This window comes from Erpetoichthys calabaricus, chromosome 11, assembly GCF_900747795.2.
Source record: "Erpetoichthys calabaricus chromosome 11, fErpCal1.3, whole genome shotgun sequence".
NCBI lineage: Eukaryota > Metazoa > Chordata > Cladistia > Polypteriformes > Polypteridae > Erpetoichthys > Erpetoichthys calabaricus.
The window spans coordinates 21,605,904-21,627,266 of NC_041404.2; the positions used below are offsets into that span (position 1 = coordinate 21,605,904).

Here is a 21,363-nt window from a genome sequence, read left to right on the forward strand (position 1 = left end):
ACTCTTAGAGGGCTGAATATTTTTTCCAGTATTCTGAAAAGCAAACAATGCAATGGTTTCAGACATAAATCAATATAAAACATTTTTTGCTGTGTGCCGTGGCTGCTGTCAGCGCCCGTTCGGCGACTCTGGCAGCAGCGGCTACACGGGGGCATCTCAGTGACCAGCAGGGATACACGATGGGCTGGCTGCCTGGCTGTCTTCATGCAGCAGTAACAGACGCAGTGTGACGCAATCTGGTTTGTACCTCTTGTCATCATAAGAGGCATCGTGAACGTTGGTGTAGGTGCATTAGCTACAAGAACATGTTCAGCACCACGATCAGCTGATGCTGGCCTCTCACTTTCATTTTCGATCTCCAGATCACTTACATAAAAATCTGACAACTCAGAGTCTGACTTAGCAATATGATATGGCAAATGTCGTCCACGGAATATTTTGCTTTGCGTATTCGCTTTGGTCTTTCGCCAGATGTTGACGCCATTAGAGGGATTGTTTGCTTTTCGCTACTCATGCACGCGCAGGAAATCTTGGTCAAATCAGCAAAGCTAACTTTAAAGAGAATCGAACTAAAACACAATTTACAGCTGGTTACCGTCCTCTACCCCTGAATTTTGACAAAAGTCGACAATTGCCCTGAAAGAGTTAATATTAACCACAGTCTAACCCTTTGGAGCCATCTCCACCTACTTGGAGGTCTAGGGTGAAGAATCAGGGCTGCAGAGATACATACTCAAGAAGAATGGCAAGCCTGCAAAGTCACAAATGAATTCCAACCAGTGTGGCAATGGGGAGTGGTCCTTATGAGGACAGAGAGCTACCTAAAAAAAACAAGCTAAACAGCAAAGAATTCATCGGCACTTGGCGCCTGTGACTACCACAGGGGTGCAGCACTGGTGTCAGGAGTGGGATGAGTGAAAACCAACAGTCTGAATTAGCGAAGCGCCAAAGTGGCACAGAGACCTAAACTGGACTTGCCAGGCTCTTCTGAGGAGTGGCTGAGATTGAGGATGTGGAATGCTGCTGGAGAAAACAGCTGAGAGACTGCTACCTGTGCAGCTCCACCAACACTTCTCCATCTGCTAAAGTCCATTGGCCGGAGTGTGTGGACGCTGGTGGAGCTTCAGGGTTATGAGGCTGGGGAAAGTGTAGCAGATGAAGTTGCCAGTGACCCCTGGTACTCTGTATGAAGCAGGGCAAGTGGTAAAACTGCACAGGCAATGGATGAGGCACATCATAGAGGTGTTGCAGAGAAGCCATGGAGGTGTCTCAAAGGGGAGATCTGGACCTGGATCACTGCTTGCAGCATCAGTTCAGTGAAGGATGATGTCCGAAAGACTGTTACATTTGCATGTGCACTCACGGAGGTTCACCTGCCCACATATAATGGTCAGATCTCCAACCAGAAATGTAGTGTTTAACATGACTGCCACAGCACTAACAGAGAAGCACACAAGACCCCAGCTGATGTGTCTTTGTCACCGGCCGTACTGAAAACAAAGACCACCCCACCATTTCCAAGAGTCTATATTGAGTTGGGAGCGGTCACTGAGGACAAAGCATGTGACGGGACGGCTCTGGAATGGTGTTGACAAGTTGCATCAGCCAGGTTGTGAGTTACTAGGAGTGTGGACAGGGTGCAAATAAATAACAGTAAGAAAGAATAATAATCAATGGACTTTTAAAATAAAAAATGACAAATTTGTAAACAGTAATGTCTGAGTTGGTGGCAAGAACAAAGAGTTGTGTCTGTGGTATCTCATGGATTAACAGGAACAAAACGAACATAAATCTGAAGGCTCAGCATGCCTTTCTTTTAAATTGCCTAATATGTATTGAATAATGTGACCAAGTTGGAATTGAGCACAGATAATAGACTTTTTGTTCAGTTTTCTTAAATTATTTTGAAATGACGTATTAATGTAGGTGGCATTACAATAATCACAGACCTGACTCAAATGCATTCATGCACCATGAGTAGTAAAGTAACGGTCTCCGAGTTTACCTCACCAGCATTTTCATCCGTCGCTTGTGCACTTGACATTTCAAAAGTGAGTCACTCAGCGTAATAATCACATTGTCAGACATGTACTGTTTCTGCACTAGAAAGGCAGTAATACTGGGACGTTGACATCCAATAATGCCACATTCGGGGAGACTAACTCTTGAAGTCTTTGTGTCTTTTCATGCTAACTTCAAGCAACAATAACCAAGAAAGTAAATTACATAAATAGTGACTAAAGTATTGACTGCTGACGGTTGACTAAAGTATTCTGTAAACAGGCGTGTAATGTCAATCACTAAATGAGGTCCTTGAGGAGACGTGGCTCCAGTTTCAGTGGACCACTAAGGCTGCTGGTTTTTGTTCCAACCAGTTTCACCGTCATCCTGTCATTTGTACTTTTATAAGATCTCATTGTTTAGTTACCTGAGAAGTTCATAGATGTTTGTATTCCTTGCCATATCTTTAAACATCCATCCATCCATTGTCCAACACGCTGAATCCGAACACAGGGCCACGGGGGTCTGCCGGAGCCAATCCCAGCCAACACTTCTTTCACAATTCTTTCTCTTCACAGTTTCTTTTAGATTATATTTTCCTACCTTATTACTGTATATCTAAATACTCATGATTAGCTAGAGCAGTGCAGACACGGGCATAAACAACAACAATGAGAGCATAAGTGGCACTGCCACGTTTACTTGTGTGCGCATCAAGAAATGTTCAACACAAATGGGCAGACAAGTCAATGTGACACTGAAGTCATTGTTTCTAAATAATTAGACAGGACAGACTCTCCGCTTGGTCCAGTAGTAGGGCTGCCCTGAGCATGGGTGGGCTTGGGGGGGGTTTGTGGTCCCTGGACTTGAACCATTGTTCGTGCCATGCTACACTCTTATTAAATATAACAGTTCCATAATGGCATTTCATTGAGCTGTGTGGTTCCTCATAGAACCATTGCTCAAGAAAGAAACGCTTAATTCTGGGAAGGGTTCTAAGCACATGACATTGCTTCTTTGGGCTTTAAAAGGTTCCTAATACGTTGACAAAATAATTTACTCACAGACGTGCGATTGGGAGGCAGCTAAAGAGCCTGAATAATGGTAATACCACGCCAGACCTGGGGGTGGCGAGCTGCACTGACTTTCTCTCTCATTCCTCTGCAGACCATCCACTGGAAATCCCGCTAGGTCCCGGCACCATTGATGACATCACTTCTGGCACCGGGGTCATTGATGACATCACTTCCAGTACCAGGGTCATTGATGACATCACTTCCGGCACCGGGGTCATTGATGACATCACTTCCAGTACCAGAGTCATTGATGACATCACTTCTGGCACCGGAGTCGTTGATGACATCACTTCCAGTACCAGGGTCATTGATGACATCACTTCTGGCACCGGAGTCATTGATGACATCACTTCCAGTACCAGGGTCATTGATGACATCACTTCTGGCACCGGGGTCATTGATGACATCACTTCCAGTACCAGGGTCATTGATGACATCACTTCTGGCACCGGGGTCATTGATGACATCATTTCTGGCACCGGAGTCGTTGATGACATCACTTCCAGTACCAGGGTCATTGATGACATCACTTCCGGCACCGGGGTCATTGATGACATCACTTCCAGTACCTGGGTCATTGATGACATCACTTCTGGCACCGGAGTCGTTGATGACATCACTTCCAGTACCAGGGTCATTGATGACATCACTTCTGGCACCGGGGTCATTGATGACATCACTTCTGGCACCGGGGTCATTGATGACATCATTTCTGGCACCGGAGTCGTTGATGACATCACTTCCAGTACCAGGGTCATTGATGACATCACTTCTGGCACCGGAGTCATTGATGACATCACTTCCAGTACCAGGGTCATTGATGACATCACTTCTGGCACCGGGGTCATTGATGACATCACTTCCAGTACCAGGGTCATTGATGACATCACTTCTGGCACCGGGGTCATTGATGACATCATTTCTGGCACCGGAGTCGTTGATGACATCACTTCCAGTACCAGGGTCATTGATGACATCACTTCCGGCACCGGGGTCATTGATGACATCACTTCTGGCACCGGAGTCGTTGATGACATCACTTCCAGTACCAGGGTCATTGATGACATCACTTCTGGCACCGGGGTCATTGATGACATCACTTCCAGTACCAGGGTCATTGATGACATCACTTCCGGCACCGGGGTCATTGATGACATCATTTCTGGCACCGGAGTCGTTGATGACATCACTTCCAGTACCAGGGTCATTGATGACATCACTTCCGGCACCGGGGTCATTGATGACATCACTTCCAGTACCAGGGTCATTGATGACATCACTTCTGGCACCGGGGTCATTGATGACATCATTTCTGGCACCGGAGTCGTTGATGACATCACTTCCAGTACCAGGGTCATTGATGACATCACTTCCGGCACCGGGGTCATTGATGACATCACTTCCAGTACCAGGGTCATTGATGACATCACTTCTGGCACCGGGGTCATTGATGACATCATTTCTGGCACCGGAGTCGTTGATGACATCACTTCCAGTACCAGGGTCATTGATGACATCACTTCTGGCACCGGAGTCATTGATGACATCACTTCCAGTACCAGGGTCATTGATGACATCACTTCTGGCACCGGGGTCATTGATGACATCACTTCTGGTACTGGTGCCATTGATGATGCCACTTCCTGTCATGAAGACATCACTTTCCAGTTCCAGCGCTGTTGATGACGCCACCTCCGGTCCTGATGATGACACTTCCCGTCCTGGCCTTTAAAACCGCCATATTTTCACTTTTAAATCAGTTCTGTTTTTAGACTCAAACCTGTGAACATCTCAACTAAAATTACCCAATTGCAGCCAGGGCATAACATACGGGTGGCTGCCCCAAACCTTTTTGATGTCTGTGGACTGTATTTGTGACAGTGGCTACTTAGGAGGATACCATTAAATCAAGAAAATCTGAACTTAGCCTGTGGTACCGAATTCAGCAAGAGGCCATTTAAATTCAGAAACCCATTGGTATTTCGCAAATCTGTTATCCTTTTATAAAGGTGGATAGATGATAAGTGTCTGTGTGTCCGTCCGGTTGCTATGTCTCTGTCAGTCAAACAGATGGCTACTTTTGGGTTCCCCTGTGGCATTGGTCTGAAAAAACACGCTGACACCTTAACTTTTAATCGTTGTACTCAGGGATGGAGTCTCCTAAACTTGAATAGCAACTAAGCAAGAACAGAAAGTGTTACTATTACTGTTACATATTCAGCAGACACCTTTATCAAAGGCAACTTACAAAGCAACAGCGAAAAAGATAAAAAAAAAAACAAGCATGAGAGAGTAGCGCTACTACACAATTAAATCTACAGGTAGACTAAGACAAACATCAGTATCCTAAATCCTTTGTCAGTACAACAGCAGCTATCTTGTAGAAGAGAAACTAAGCAGTTCCAAAGTATTTAATGAAAAGGAGGTGCATTATCAAAAGATGCTTAAACCTGACTAAATTGGGTGCAGTTTGAATAGATACAGGTAGATCATTCCACAGCTTTGGAGCAAGACTGGACAAGCACTGTCCAGCCTTGGCACGTCTGGCATGAGATGGGATGGTCAGCAGACAGGAAGAGGCAGAACGAAGACTTCCTAAAGGGACTTACAGAGATACTAAGTACTGGAGATATAGAGGAGCAGAACCATGCAGAGAACTGGAGGTCAACACAAGAGTTCTGAGGTAAATCTTTGCAGCAACAGGAGGCCAGTGAAGTGACTGAAGCAGAGGAGGAGTAGAAGTGAAATGAGGAAGAGAGAACGCCAGTCGAGGAGAAGGAGAGATCAGATAGCAGTCAAAGGAGGGAGGGTTACTAGTGGGGTTTCCTAAAACACCAAGATCCCCCAAATTCTACACAAAAAACACAGATGACATAAAACTCAATAAGGCAGAATTAAACTAAATTATTTTTTACCTTTTTACTGACGGTCAGTGTTACAAATATATGTAACTTAGTGTATGATTTTATTAATCCTCATCAGAATCTTCAAAGATTGTTAGCATTTTTGAGTCTTTCAGAATATCTTTGGTACACTGCTCCATCCTAAAGATCTCTTATTTGTTCTTTTTTTGGATTCCAAGTTGCACAAATGTTATTATGTTTTGTTGCCTTGTTAGGCAAGGAGTCTGTCTTTAGCAGATTCTGCTTTAACTTATTTGTGTTCTTTGTTTTAACGCAGATGATTTCAGAAAAATTCTCTCTTAACAAGGCACGGAGTGGGATAAAAGAGTAAAGTCTGTCATAAAATCTGACATGAATTGATATTTTCGTTCTTCAAGACCATTTTTGATATCCTGTAATTTATATCGGTACTCTGGAATTTTCATGTTTTCAGGAATGCTGTTTAAGTCCTTTCACATTTGTAAGTTTCGCCACACGTCATCACGGTCATTTAAGTTATTTCCAGAAATAAGGGTAAGCAGCTTTATGAGGTGGCTGCCACTCCAGTGCCGCTCTTGCCACCAACAGCATGTGCTTTACGGAATGCGAACAAGAGCGAGTTGGTTTACACTTACCACAAAGCAAGCGCGCACTCAGAGACCGAAACACACACTCATACTTGTTAAATCACAACGCCAGTATTCTCCTAGTTAGTAGGTGACAGTGTAGCGCCCTGCGAGGGAAGAAAACATGCCAGACGTTTTCTCGATGCAGGCAAAAACTACTGAATGTGCTAGGGTGTTGTACCATGTTAGCAATTACAGTCGTATGAAAACGCTTGGGAACCCCTCTTAATTCTTTTGATTTTTGTTTATCATTGGCTGAGCTTTTAAAGTAGCAACTTCCTTTTAATACAGTATATGACATGCCTTATGGAAACAGTAGTATTTCAGCAGTGACATTAAGTTTATTGGATTAACAGAAAATATGCAATATGCATCATAACAAAATTAGACGGGTGCATAAATGTGGGCACCCCAACAGAGATATGACATCAATACTTAGTTGAGCCTCCTTTTGCAAATATAACAGCCTCTAGACGCCTCCTATAGCCTTTGATGAGTGTCTGGATTCTGGATGGAGGTATTTTTGACTATTCTTCTATTCAAAATCTCTCCAGTTCAGTTAAATTTGATGTCTGCAGAGCATGGACAGCCTGCTTCAAATCATCCCATAGATTTTCCATGATATTCAAGTCAGGGGACTGTGATGGCCATCCCAGACCATTGTACTTCTCCCTCTGCATGAATGCCTTTGTACATTTCGAACTGTGTTTTGGGTCATTGTCTTGTTGGAATATCCAACCCCTGCGTAACTTCAACTTTGTGACTGATACTTGAACATTATCCTGAAGAATTTGTTGATATTGGGTTGAATTCATCCAACCCTTGACTTTAACAAGGGCTCCAGTCCCTGAACTGGCCACACAGCCCCACAGCATGATGGAACCTCCACCAAATTTGACAGTAGGTAGCAGGTGTTTTTCTTGCAATGCGGTGTTCTTCTTTTGCCATGCAAAGCACTTTTTGTTATGACCAAATAACTCAATTTTTGTCTCATCAGTCCAAAGCACTTTGTTCAAAAATGAATCTGGCTTGTCTAAATGAGCATTTGTGTACAAGTGCCTCTGTTTGTGGCGTGAGTGCAGAAAGGGCTTCTTTCTCATCACCCTGCCATACAGATGTTCTTTGGGCAAATTGCGCTGAATTGTAGAACGAGGTACAGATACACCATCTGCAGCAAGATGTTCTTGCAGGTCTTTGGAGGTGATCTGTGGGTTGTCTGTAACCATTCTCACAATCCTGCTCATATGCCGCTCCTGTATTTTTCTTGGCCTGCCAGACCTGCTGGGTTTAACAGCAACTGTGCCTGTGGCCTTCCATTTCCTGATTACATTCCTTACAGTTGAAACTGACAGTTTAAACCTCTGAGATAGCTTTTTGTAGCCTTCCCCTAAACCATGAGACTGAACAATCTTTGTTTTCAGATCTTTTGAGAGTTGCTTTGAGGATCCCATGTTGTCACTCTTCAGAGGAGAGTCAAAGGGAAGCACAACTTGCAATTGACCACCTTAAATACCTTTTCTCCTGATTGGACACACCTGTCTATGAAGTTCAAGGCTTAATGAGCTAATCCAACCAATTTGGTGTTGCAAGTAATCAGTATTGAGCAGTTACATGCATTCAAATCAGCAAAATTACAAGGGGACCCACATTTCTGCACAGCCAGTTTTTCACATTTGATTTAATTTCATACAACTAAATACTGCTTCACTAAAACTTTGTTTGGAAAACACCCCAGTACTCAGATGTTCCTAGGAAATGAAAGACATACCACTGTTATCTTTTTTTGTTGAAAGTAGAGTCAATTATTATGCAGGCTGAGAGGGGTTCCCAAACGTTTTCATATGACTGTATGAATGTAGTGAGAAGTCACACAAAATGACATCTTTTATAAAGGGCCCGAGTTGCCTCGAAAGCTTGCATATTGTAATCTTTGTAGTTAGCCAGTAAAATGGGTCATTTTGCTTGACTTCTCATTACTGAATGCCCTTAAACTATATACTAGCAAATTGTGCGTGTGAAAATTTTGCAAGAATAAAAGCGTAAATGAATTGATGATGAGGGAGAGAAGAACAGCACTCGTTACAGTAAGAAAGGAGATTATTTTAATGACTTGTGAGAGGACTCAATATTAGAATAGTCACATGATGAGTATGGGATGTTATTATAGTCACTTACAACAGCAGGAGTATTTACAATACAAAGTGTAACATGAACAGGTTAACACAACATATTGGATAAGAAGGGAAAACCAGTATGTGAAGTGTGGCTGTCAGGTAACATAGCATACTTACATCTATAATAATTGTCAAAAAATGCAATTTATTGTATAAACGTTATCGTCAGCTAAAATATTCCCCTGTTGTGTAACCCGCAAGTACCTGTATGTTTAGCCCAGGTTTCGATGTAATTCTGGCACAATGTAGTGTATAACTGGCCATGGGTAAAAACAGGACCCGGCGAATAAACTCCGATGTTATTAAACATTTGCCGTTGTGACTTGGTGATACGCATACAATGCTAAACGAACGTGGAATCGCATACGCTGTAATTTAATAGAAGGGGAATATCTTGTTTTGAGTTGTCAGTGTTATGGAATCCCTGTAGTTTTTCCATCATAATGTTTCTTGCCGTCTGTAATTCGTTTTTCGTTCACTGTCTAGGTGCAAGACTAGCTGCTGCTGATCTGCAGATAATGTCACTCTGTGGTTTGTCATACGTTGTCTTTGTTGTTCCAAGGCATCTTGCCTGAGCTGGTTGGTCTGGCGTGATGTCGATGTTTCTGCTTCTGTGCGTTGGTGCGAGTATGTAGGCCAGCGAGACGGTTTCTGTTGGTCGCAGCTAGGCTGTATGTGCCTTTACATTTTATCAGGAGGCTTACATTGAAGTGAAGTTAAAAGGAGGAGTAAAATGGTAATGTGAGGAAACCCACCAACATCCCAGAGTTGAAGCTGTTCTGTACGGAGGAATGGGTTAGAATTCCTCCAAGCTGGTGTGCAGGACTGATCAACAGTTACCGGAAACGTTTAGTTGCAGTTATTGCTGCAAAAGGGGGGTCACACCAGATACTGAAAGCAAAGGTTTACATACTTTTGCCACTCACAAATATGTAATATTCGATCATTTTCCTCAATAAATAAATGACCAAGTATAATATTTTTTTCTCTTGTTTAACTGGGTTCTCTTTATCTAATGTTAGGACTTGAGTGAAAATCTGATGATGTTTTAGGTCATATTTATGCAGAAATGTAGAAAATTCTAAAGGGTTCACAAACTTTCAAGCACAACTGTATATATATATATATATATATATATATATATATATATATATATACTGGAGAATATAACTTGACAAATCCGCTCCAACGGGACACAAGAACCTCAAAAGCGGGGCCCCCCCTTGTCACCCCCAAATTCCGCTCGATACCTGTAGTAGTTGTGGCAACCGTTGTTTATATCGAGCACAGACGGGCACAAGCGAAATAATAAAAGGATATATATAACTGTTGCCTCTCCACCCATCACTCCACCTTCTCCCACACTGCATTGCACGTGAATTGTGTCCTTATAGTGGCGCATCGCTTCCAGCCCCCCACACTGAAGTCACATGCATGCACTACAGCAGGCAGGGTTGTGACCAGACTCAGAGAATTAACATCTGCATGCTCAGTAGGTACAGATGTGTTAAGGGAAGCAGGGGCCAGAAGAGAGTCAAAAACCTCAGAGGAATCTGTGCACGCATGCGTGAGGCGACCCACCGAGTCTGTCTGCTGTTTGCCACCGATGTCAAGCACCAACGTTTTGTCTCCACGTTCCAGGACTCGGAAAGGGCCATCATAATTCAGTAGCCGTGATGTGCCTCGTGCCCGACAAACGCGAACTTTGCTGATTGCAGGTGGCATGGGAATTAGGAGTGAGGTGAGCCGTGCTAGGCGGGAGGCGCTGGCTGGAAGATGACTGCTGTGTTCTGGATTGGAGAGCAATGTTGGGATGCAGTCCAGAGCTGGGGTAGGCAACGTCGGTCCTGGAGTGCCACAGTATGTGCAGGTTTTTGTTCCAACCCAGTTCCTTAACGAGAACTCAATTATTGCTGATGAAGCACATATTGCTTAAGTGACATTTTGATGCTTCATTTTAGTGGTCTCGCTTGTTAAGGTTCTCCAACCTTAATTGCTTATTTCAATCTTAAACTGCTGCATTCAGTGTTTTAATTGCTCCTTATTAGCAATAAGATGTAAAACAGGGGTGACGCAATGTCGGTCCTGGTGAGCCGCAGTGGCTACAGGTTTTCATTCAACCCAATTGCTTAATTAGAAACCAATCATTGCCAATCTCAGACCTTATTTAATTTTATGGCTTGTTAGTCTGTGCAATGTAAGGCTTTTATGTCGTAGATTTTTTTCTTTTCCAAGGATATCATCCAAATGATTTGAAGCCTAAAACATCATTTTCAGTCTGTCACATTTTTCTATTAAGTGTTTTATTAAATCAAACCGTGCATGATGAACACACACAGATGTAATTGGAAAAAAGCTAGCTGGAGAACTGCTGGCTGCTTTGTCCTTTACATCTTATTGCTAATAAGGAGCAATTAAAACACTGAATGCAGCAGTTTAAGATTGAAATAAGCAATTAAGGTTGGAGAACCTTAACAAGCGAGACCACTAAAATGAAGCATTAAAATGTCACTTAAGCAATATGTGCTTCATCAGCAATAATTGAGTTCTCGTTAAGGAACTGGGTTGGAACAAAAACCTGCACATACTGCGGCTCACCAGGACCGACGTTGCCTACCCCTGGTCCAGAGGACAGAACTCGGACGGATAAAATCCCCAGGTACATGGACAGGTTGACCAAACACCAGTTCAGCGGATGAGACCTGCAGATCCTCTTTCGGAGCCGTGTGTAGCCCCACAGCAGATGGTCGACCCAGCTGTCATTGGTAAGAGAGGACTTGGTCTGACTTTAGTGACCAGTGAAATCCTTCACAAAGGCCATTAGCTAGAAGGTGGTAGGCAATGGTGTGGTGCAGTGTCGTCCCAAGGTCCTGTGCCATTGCAGCCAAGAGTGGAGAACTGTGCGCCTCAGTCCATGTGCCAAACTGTGCAACCCAAGTGCTGACAAAAGCCCTTGATACTTCTATTGCATTAGTGGCCATCAAAGGAACAGCATCAGGTCCCATTGGTGGTCCTGTCAATAACAGTGAACAGGTGTGTAAAACCATGAGAAGGAGGAAGGGAGCCCACCAGGTCCACATTAGCATGGTCAAAATGGCAGGTACCCGAGAAAGGCATCAGTGGGGCCTTAACATGGCGATATATTTTAGCCTTCTGGCATGTAACACATAAGCTGCTGCCCAGCTCTGAACATCTTTTCTGAGGCCCCGCCAAACAAAGTTTGTCACCACCAAATATTGGGATGCCCTCCACCCTGGCTGTGTCAAAATTTTTGTGTCAAAAATGCGCCATCTCCAGTTGCTGGGAACAATTGGGTGTGGGTAACCTGTGCTTAGCAGTACTGCCATCCAATTGCAAGACGGTTTCTGCTGAGTGAAGAGCCTGGACTTCCGGGTCCTCAGCTTGGTCAGCCACCAGCTGGGAGTAGTCAACTCCAATGTGTATGGCTACTAGTGCAGGCCGAAAAAGACAGCCACCACATTGTTCTTACCCTCGACATGTTGGACATCTGTTGTGAACTCTGATATGTATGCCAGGTGCCACTGCTGCCAGGCAGACCATGGCTCAGCAACTTTGGACATTGCAAGAACAAGTTGTTAGTGGTCAACAAACGGAGTGAATGGCCAGCCTTCAAGCAAGAAATCGCAATGTCGAATGGTCAGGTACAAACTCAGTAGCTCCCAGTTGGAGGGGATACACTTGTGTTCATTGGGCCATAAATGTCTGCTGAAAAACACCAATGGTTGCCATGCATTATCAGCCCAATGTTCAAATAACGCCCCCACTGCCTGGTCCAAAGCATCAGTTGCAAGAGCGAGTGGAGCGTTGGGCCACATCAGCTAAAGCAAGTTTGGTGTTCATAAATTCCTTGTTCAGGTCTTTGGACCACATGACAGGAGCCTTCCCTGTAGAGCCTCATATAAAAGCTGCATAATGAGTACTGCCCGAGGAATGATGTGCTGGTAGAAATTGACCATGCCCTAAAAACACCTGACAGGTGGGCACAGTACCAGGGTTGTGGAAAACTGGTGACAGCAAAGACTGTGGCAGTCAAAGGAATCACAGTCTCTTTTGGAATGTGATTCCCCAGGAAGTCTAAGATGGACACACTCCAAACAGACACTTAACGGGATTGATAATCAACCCATGCAGGCTCAGGCATACGGTACGAACAACGCTCGGAGATGGGCGAGGTGTTCAACTTTGGAGGAGCTGGCAACTAAGATGTCATCTTAGTATAGACAAAAAGGAAGTAAAAATTGCAGAGGACAGAGTCCATCAACCTCTGGAATGCTTGTGAAGTGTTTTTAAGGCCAAATGGTGTATGCAGGAATTTAAACAATCCGAAGGGGGTGATGACTGCCGTATTGGGGATGTCTGCCGGGTGCACTGGTACTTGGTGGTAGCCACAGACCAGGTTCACATTTGCCACCGTGGCAAGATATCCTGTATGTGTGGTATTAGGTAGCGATCCGGGACAGTGTGATCATTCAGGCAGCGGTAATACCCACACGGCTGGAACACTGGGCACCATATGGAGGGGCAATGCCCACGGGCTGTTTGATCAGCGCACAATTCCTAGCCCTTCCATTTCAGCAAATTCAGCCTTTGCAACAGCCAGCTTGTCAGGGGTGCGGACTGGTGGACCAGAACTAGAAATGTAGTGTTCTACGCCATGCTTTGTTTCCGCTGTGGAAAAAGTGGGTTTGAATAGCTGGGGGAATTCATTCAGAAGGTGGGCCAAGTCACAATTTGCAAGTCGCAGCCCTCATATTGTACAGGGAAGAGGTAATAACACTGCTAAGTGTGCAGGGAAGGGTGGCAAAGTCCATTGCATCTACGAGGCGACGATTCTCAACATCAACCAGAAACCCATTTGCAAACAGGAAGAGTGCGCCTAGCAGCGGCCTGGCCACCTTGGCCAAGACAAATGTCCAAGTGATACGTCATCCACAGAAAGATAAGATGGCATGCTGTGTTCTGTAGGAGGGGATTCCTAGTGCCATCAGCAGCCTCCAGAATGTGACACAGGTAGCACGCTCACTTGTGCACCAGTATCGCACAGAAAATGGTGGACAGACTGAGCATCTCTTATGTAGAGCATGTGGTCTGCGAGGTCTGATGAAATAGTGGGCTTAACTTACAGAGAGGGCAGATAAAGGATGGAGTTCTGTGTAACCTGAAGGCTCAAAGCCATAAGCACTACATTTTGTTTTTCATTATAAATGAATATTTTCTCTTTATTAAATGGGGATGACTGGGATGGCCCCCCTAACATTAATTTATCAGTGGGCTTCTTCCTTTGCTTGATGACACGGTCTATCTACTTAAATCTTTCTTGCGCCCAGAATGGCACCTTTGAAAGTTTCCAAAAGCTCTTGTTATACCATACACATTTGGAAGTGCCCACTTAAGAATGAAAGGTTCTAGTCTGGTTCTTGAGAACAGCGCCAAAACAGAACCATTTTTGGCACGCAAAAGAACAATCCACATGAAGGTTCCAGAAAGATCTGTATAGTAGGGTCCATAAAGAATCATGAACAGGTGATAACAGATATGCATAATTCAAACGGGGTTATGATTTTTAACAAAGGTGAAGTTCAGGTTTTCTTTGTTACTATCCTGAAATATAACAAAGATTTCAGTTTTTATAATCACTTATTATTATTACTTATTATTTGGCGGTCTCTTTTATCACAGGCAGCTTACAACATTTGTGATATAATTAATTACATTTCATTTATGTTTCCAATTGAGCACAAGCAGGTTGTAGCGGGTTATAAACTCACACAACCTCCAGTGCCTTAACTATTGTGAATTTCCCATTGGGATTAATTAAGTATCTATCTATCTATCTATCTATCTATCTATCTATCTATCTATCTATCTATCTATCTATCTATTATGGCCTGCACCTCACACACAGGGAACATACTTAAAGCACAAGGAACCAATCTGATACGCAAAGAATAATATCCCAAATGAAAGGTTTCTTTGAGAAGGGTTGGTTCAACGAATGACCACACCATCCGAATAAAATGCCATTAACAAAGTTATTTTACGTGTGGCGTCAGGGCTAACCGTTTATTCCAAACCATCACCTTTGCATGCTTCACTATCACTGGAAATAGAAGGTTTAATGCGGTCACCAGCCACTGATGGACCGTCACTGTCCAGTTATTCTTCCAGACAGCCCAAATTTATCTGTTCTGCAACAGCCGCCCTCCGTCACTCCCTCCAGTTCCCGGAGACACGTAAACCCTGGGGGTCTATAAAAATGCAATTTCTTTTTTTGCAATTTCATTTTCAAAATCTATGCGCAAGAACGCTGCAAAAAAATAAAATGGGGTTATTTCATTTTAATTTTTGCAGCATTCTAGCTCGCAGGCTTTCAAAATGAAATTGCAAAAAAGAAAATGAAAACTATAAACTAAAAATACAATTTTTTTTTGCAGAAAATACCTCCCATACCGGGGTCACGGTGGGCATTTGTGTGCTTGCGACTAGCGGTGGGCGAGTTATGTCGGGGTTAACAGCAAAGGGGTTAAAGAGGACACGATCGGCCAAACTAGAGGCAAGAATATTTCTTTGCAAAACAAACAAAGAACGCTTTTTCCTTTTTTAATTAATTTCGGGGCCCTGAGCTGCAGCCCATGCACAGGTCCAGCAGTGGTCCTGCTACTACTAGCCACAGTACTGGATGGAGAAGTCACTCACAGAAAAGCAATGGAAGAATAACCAAGAAAAACGTCATCTCACCAACTGCCTCAAATTGAAGCGTTTAAACACTTAAAATTACTTTGCAGCTCATTAAAAACATCATTACTGCAGATAATCCATGAGCCCACCAGAAAGAAAAAAACGCAAACAAGTTCAAATCCCCCAGAAGCAAACAAGGCCCTTTGTTTCAGTAGTAATCACACATTCGGTAGTAAGATGAAGCCAAGACCCCAAACCCCTCAGTTCCCTCTCCGTATGCCGGCATCAACTACACAGTTCATACTTTATAAGGGTTTCCTGTACGTTTTACTCCTAAACAAAGGATAAGAAAAATAGCTGAAAACTGAAAGAACTTACATTTGAAAGGTTGTGTCACCAATTCAGCCAAAGCAGAAAGCCTGGAAGTCAAATATAACTCAGTGAAAAATGAGTGGGGTGTGTGCTGGAAGGAAGAGATAACGCAGCTGCGACACCTGGGAGACGCAGATAAAGCGACCTGCCCCGCCAGTGAGCGTGCGTACGGTGCCAGCCGGCCACCAAATGAGCAGCTTTTCAAGGTTTATTTATTTCGGATACAAAAGAAGAATGAATTGTGTCTGCAAGTGGGAGACATAGCCCCGATCATCAGTCGGAGTCAATATTAACGACTGGCTACCCAACGTGTGAATGAAGTGCGCTTGACTGTGGGCAAGTGGCACAAATCACATTAAATACTGCAGGACCCTGGAGAGCAGACGAGTCTGCAGCATTCATATACAGGGCTGTATTTACTTTAGGATCAGTTAAACTTGGAACATAAACACACTGACGTCACCACTGCATACTTGAACAAGTCAGCAGTAAAGGACATGATAGCCCAGGGCCGTCTTAACGTATGGGCACTGGCCCAGGGACACAGGGGCTCACAATGTTTGTTTTGCTGTCACAAAAGGAGGCCCAGTGCACTATTTTGCCCAGGATCAGCCCTGTGATAGCCGAACGAGCAAGTGGGGAGGAGGAGATTCAAGGCAGTGTCCCAGCGTGTGCTTCTCCACTCCCATTTCTAATCAATTAGTCCATTCTCAAAACTATGTCATCAGTGCCAGTCAAAGTCCATTTGGAGGTAGGCCCACTCGGTGTCCATAGCATACCTCTTCAATTAGAATTTCAGTTACATAGATGCCACCCTTCTGTGTTCATACCTCAGAATTCTGGGAGCACTTGGCCCTTCACTTCCATAAACAGTGGAAAAACCATCTTACTAGACTAAGACAACCAAGTTGCCCCTTCAGTTACTTACTTTCATAAACTGCACTCCTAATGGACTGTCCAGCTCAGGCTGTAATAATTTCATATTTTTGGGGACTGGTACCCCATGCTACCTCCAGCAAGACACCACCAAGGGTGTCTGCCCACATCACCCATACCTAAAACCACCACTGCACATTGTTCAATTCAGGACCAGTCAACCATAGGCCACTCTCATATAAATCAACTATGGACCACTGTAACATTCCCAATTAACCATTGTGGTAGAGCAGGGATAAAATTGCAGCAAAATCCCATCACACATGGAGAGAACACACAAAATACAAACAGAGGGGGATCGGGCAGGAATTCAAACCCATGACTGAGGATTCCAGATTTTAGTGATCGACTGCACCGGTACACGTCACCTACCTCACCAACAGTAATGCAAATGTGCCAACTCAAACTTGTACAAAAATACAACCGCAGGTCTACATGAAGCAAAGCTTCACCTCCTTCCACTGCCTCTTGGTGAGAATGAACTTAATGTCTGCTGAAGTTTGTGGGTGTTCTTATATATATCACCCTCTTAAACTGATGTCACATTTAGTAATTTCTAGTCGTGGGGTATGTCACATTTGCCGACTGGCTTGCTGATCTAATTGTCAGATCACATGAAATGCCTAAAAATCACTGGCCATGTCCCATTTACCGAGTGTGTCAAGCTCCTAGGACAGACATATGTGCCCCTTTCTGTGAGCACTAATAACTTGTTGGCCAAACAGTGCCAGCTCTATATGAATGGTGAAATGGTTCAGTGAATTCAGCCTCAAACTCAGCCCTTGTTTTATTTTGTCCAATCTGTTGTGGTACATCAAACACGCAGCATCAGGTTGGTAAGTTTTTGTTGTGATTGTGAGGTGTTCCTTAGTCCTCATCACTGCATATTATGATTGTATAACTTGATGAGCTTTCATTGGTGGTCTACTATCATGCACACAGAGCCCACCCCTATGACTAAAGCCACCATCAAACCTGAGGCTATCACGTTACACAACCTTTCCAGCAATTTTCAGCCATGGCTGTCATTTACATGTTAATGAGTTGAAAGCAGATGGCGGTGCGCTCCTGTTAAATCAGTTATGGAATGTGACAACTCCAAAGACTTGCTCGACAAATAAAGCTAATGTCACATGACAAAACTTCTAGTCACAACGTATGTCTGATGTGCTGCCCACAGTCATTGATCTCATCACTCGGCCGTGTCATTTTAAATCTCACACTATGTTGCATTTAGCAATAACTTGTGGGCCGTCCAGCAAAGCTGTGCTCAGCCCTCTTTGTTTGAGCCAATAGCACGCTGCCTGATAGAGGTGGCGCTGTACGAAGGCTCAGCAGCTCCCTCTACCTGTCATGGTTATTTAAAATCATATGGGCCGTATTTCCAGATGGACATTTATTGGTTGTCGGCTCGTATGCACACAGCAGCTGCCCCAACACAGACAAATCAAACCAGTTTGATTATACTGGAGTATGTCGTAGAATAGCTGGAGGAGTGGCTCAGAGTGTAACACTAAGTGACTGGGCTCTATTTGAGCATTACTAAGATTATGAAAATGAAGGCTAGGACTGAAAAATCACTGGAAAAGTCACGTAATGTGGCATAGCCATAAATAACAAAGTATTCTAAACGCAATGGTTTCAGCACAAGTCCAAAAAACACAAACCAAAACAGATAATACCTATAAACTTGAACTGGTTTAATAGGGTTCAGGTCGAGGATTGCTTAAAAATTCAATCTTACAAGGTTGCAACGAGGCACAGCTTGCTTACAACAGTCAGTCAGTCAACAATGCATTGGGCTAAACACACTTTAGAGCTAAGCGTACTGTGGTTCAGTTGGCATTCTGGGATGTGTGATGTGTAACAGATGTATAACGTCCTATAACATCTTACATTTAAAATCCATTTCTCTCTGCAGATGCTTTTTTAAGTGCATCAGTAAATAGGCAACAGTTACATTATTTCATCAGTATTTCAACAATGTTCACTTCTAAGAGCATTTGACAAAAAATAGGCGCACTTTCCTACTTACTTAAGTTGCAGAATGTCCTGAATAAACAAATTTATGAGAGCAGAACTACAGTGGTATTATTTATAATAAAACTCAATAGCGAGTTAAATACACCAAGCAATATAGAAAAAGAAAAAATAATGGGAATAAGTTAGCAAGAAAGTGGAAAAGCTGACTGGAAAAGACACATTGATGAAATTTACAGTAGAAATTGTACATTATATAAATAACACTAACAGCAGACAAAAACCTTTTAGGTTAGTTCACTGCTCTCCGCTGAAGCACACTGATTTGCATTGAATATTTAGATATTTTCTATTCTCTCACTGGCATTTGGTTTTATTATAAAGAAAGTAAAGTAAAATATTTTGTCTGCTCGTGGGCGATACATTGCATTTAAAATTAATCAATACTGATTTGCTTATTACGGTCCTAGAGTTATTTATAAAAGCTGAACCCAACTGATATGAAAAGTCCCTCCATCCAAGTCATTACTGAAGTCACTCTGAATTTTTCTTTTCTCAAACAGAAACAACATGGATCTGCTGCCGAGTAAGAAATTCACAACTACTGGACCAGGTATACTAGAGTATCCCCAATGTCCACCATGAGCCCGTTGTCTTTAATGTGGACTTTCCTAGTACTAGGGTTTATGTGGAAGACACTCTCATTTGATATTGGTGTCTTTCCCACTTCCTCCTTTCCTAGAATGGGAACACGGCGTGGTCCCAGCAAAGGGTCTTCATATCGCATCAGTTTAACTGTTGAAAGCTCTGTAAAATAAGCAAAGATACATAAGATTACATATACAGAACACTCATTTGATCCAAATGAATAAAAAAATCTAACTGTAAGTTTGAAGGCTTGCTGGCTGAAGCAAATGACTGGTTTGAAATCAATAACAGCGTTATGGGGTGCATTAATGCAAACATGAAAAAATGGGCAAACATAAAAATACTGACCCAAGAGTGATAAACATCTTACAACAATCACAAATGTGACAAAAATCCTTAGCCATGCAAAGGTTTTACTTTTACTAATTCGTGTTACAGAGGATATGCAACTTCTACCCTTAATCTGACAGAACTTACTTTATAAGACAGTCAATAAGTTTACTGTGAATCTTATTACACTCAAATACGCTCTTCTGAGCTGGCTAAAAATTGAAAAGCAAAATCCAAATTGGCAACAATGAAAAAGAGAACAAAGTTCAGTTAGCTAGACTGGGCCCTTAAGTGTTGATTCAGAGAAAATGTCTAAAGATTTTCTGAATTTAATTTCTCAAAACATTTAACACCAGGCTCTGTACCTTTGATTGCTCTGTCTACTTTCATCAGCCTTCGGAGGATGCTGTCCCTGCTGTCACCCTCTCGGATATCAATCACTGTCGAGAAATGCCCATTGGCTGGCTGGGGATTCACAAGGCACACAGGAATGCTGGGCTGTGGAAAATGACATACAAGTTTAAAAAAACCCAAAAAAACAGACCTTTACGCTGTAATACAGAATCATGTTTGTTCATTTAGAAGACAGCAGTGCAGCCACCAGCTTGCAGCTAAGCTTTCAGCATCAGTTTTTACCATTATGAAGTTATATACGGGACAGTTATGTAAATTTAAATTTCTTAATTTATATGTAGGTGGTGTTTAATAAGAGGAAAAAGAAAACAGCTGCAGAAATCAAATCATTTCCAGAAAACAAAGTTGCAAAGATGGCACACTAGACTTTGGCAAGGGAACTGAAAATCATACCCAAATATGCCTGTGCACACGGCGGTTAGTATCCAGAGTCGCTGTACTTACTCCAGTTTGTATACCCAAACCCACCCTTACCTGCTTAAGCTTACAGTCAAATGTTAGTTCAATCTACACCAATATAACAGATTTCCATTTCCTAAAACTGTTGTTGTCACTTATTAATAAATTAAATTAACAGTGCTCAGTAAAATATAGAAACAGCAACTTCAGAGTCATGTATTCAGATCCTGGCCAAGATGCCAACTGTATAGAGTTCAAAAAGCACATGGGTGGGTGCACAATGGTTTCTTGTCACATCCTAAGTTGGACACATAAAGGTCCATAGTGACATTAAAACAGCCTGTGATGACTCATCTGGAGTTGCTTCTTGTGTTGTGCCCGTTACTCTGTTCTCTAGTACTGGCTCCTGCCTCCTACATATACTCACTGAAAGAAATGGGTGGATACAGACAGGAAAAAAAAGGAACCAGTTATAAAATGAATAACATTTTCTCTTTTAGAGAGAACCCTTAATATGCAAGGCAAATTAGCCTGTGAAGAAATGCAATTATCAAAAATTTGCTCATCACTAATGTATTTTAAGCATGCCAATAAATCATTGTACATTCAACTGTAGTCTTTTGAACATTGACATATTTGCTCATCACATGAACTGATTTTGCAGCATCATGCTATGATTGCATTTACTAATAATTCAAGAAGTCTATTACACATATCTTCGAGAGTCACATCTCTGCTTCTGAGCATGGGCTCTCTTCTTAAAATGTCCATGTGGGGAATCAAACGCTACTCTCCACACACTAGAGCCTATCCTGCAATATATGCA

General features: G+C 42.9%; 2 protein-coding genes across 2 annotated transcripts in view; both read right to left on the reverse strand.

Annotated features, from left to right (window-relative positions):
- plac8l1 (PLAC8 like 1) overlaps positions 1-15,899 on the reverse strand; it is a 29,618-nt gene extending 13,719 nt beyond the window's left edge. The window contains exon 1 of the mRNA XM_028812787.1: positions 15,837-15,899. The gene's annotated coding sequence lies outside the window, so the exon portion shown is untranslated. The remainder of the gene's footprint in view (positions 1-15,836) is intronic.
- A 2,552-nt stretch (positions 15,900-18,451) lies between these two features.
- Positions 18,452-21,363, reverse strand: part of LOC114660236 (leucine--tRNA ligase, cytoplasmic-like) — a 73,542-nt gene continuing 70,630 nt past the window's right edge. Inside the window, exons 31-32 of the mRNA XM_028812791.2 lie at positions 20,090-20,222; positions 18,452-19,553 (exon numbers count right to left, since the gene is read on the reverse strand). Coding sequence (XP_028668624.1) covers positions 19,348-19,553; positions 20,090-20,222 — 339 coding nt within the window. The 3' untranslated portion in view covers positions 18,452-19,347. The remainder of the gene's footprint in view (positions 19,554-20,089; positions 20,223-21,363) is intronic.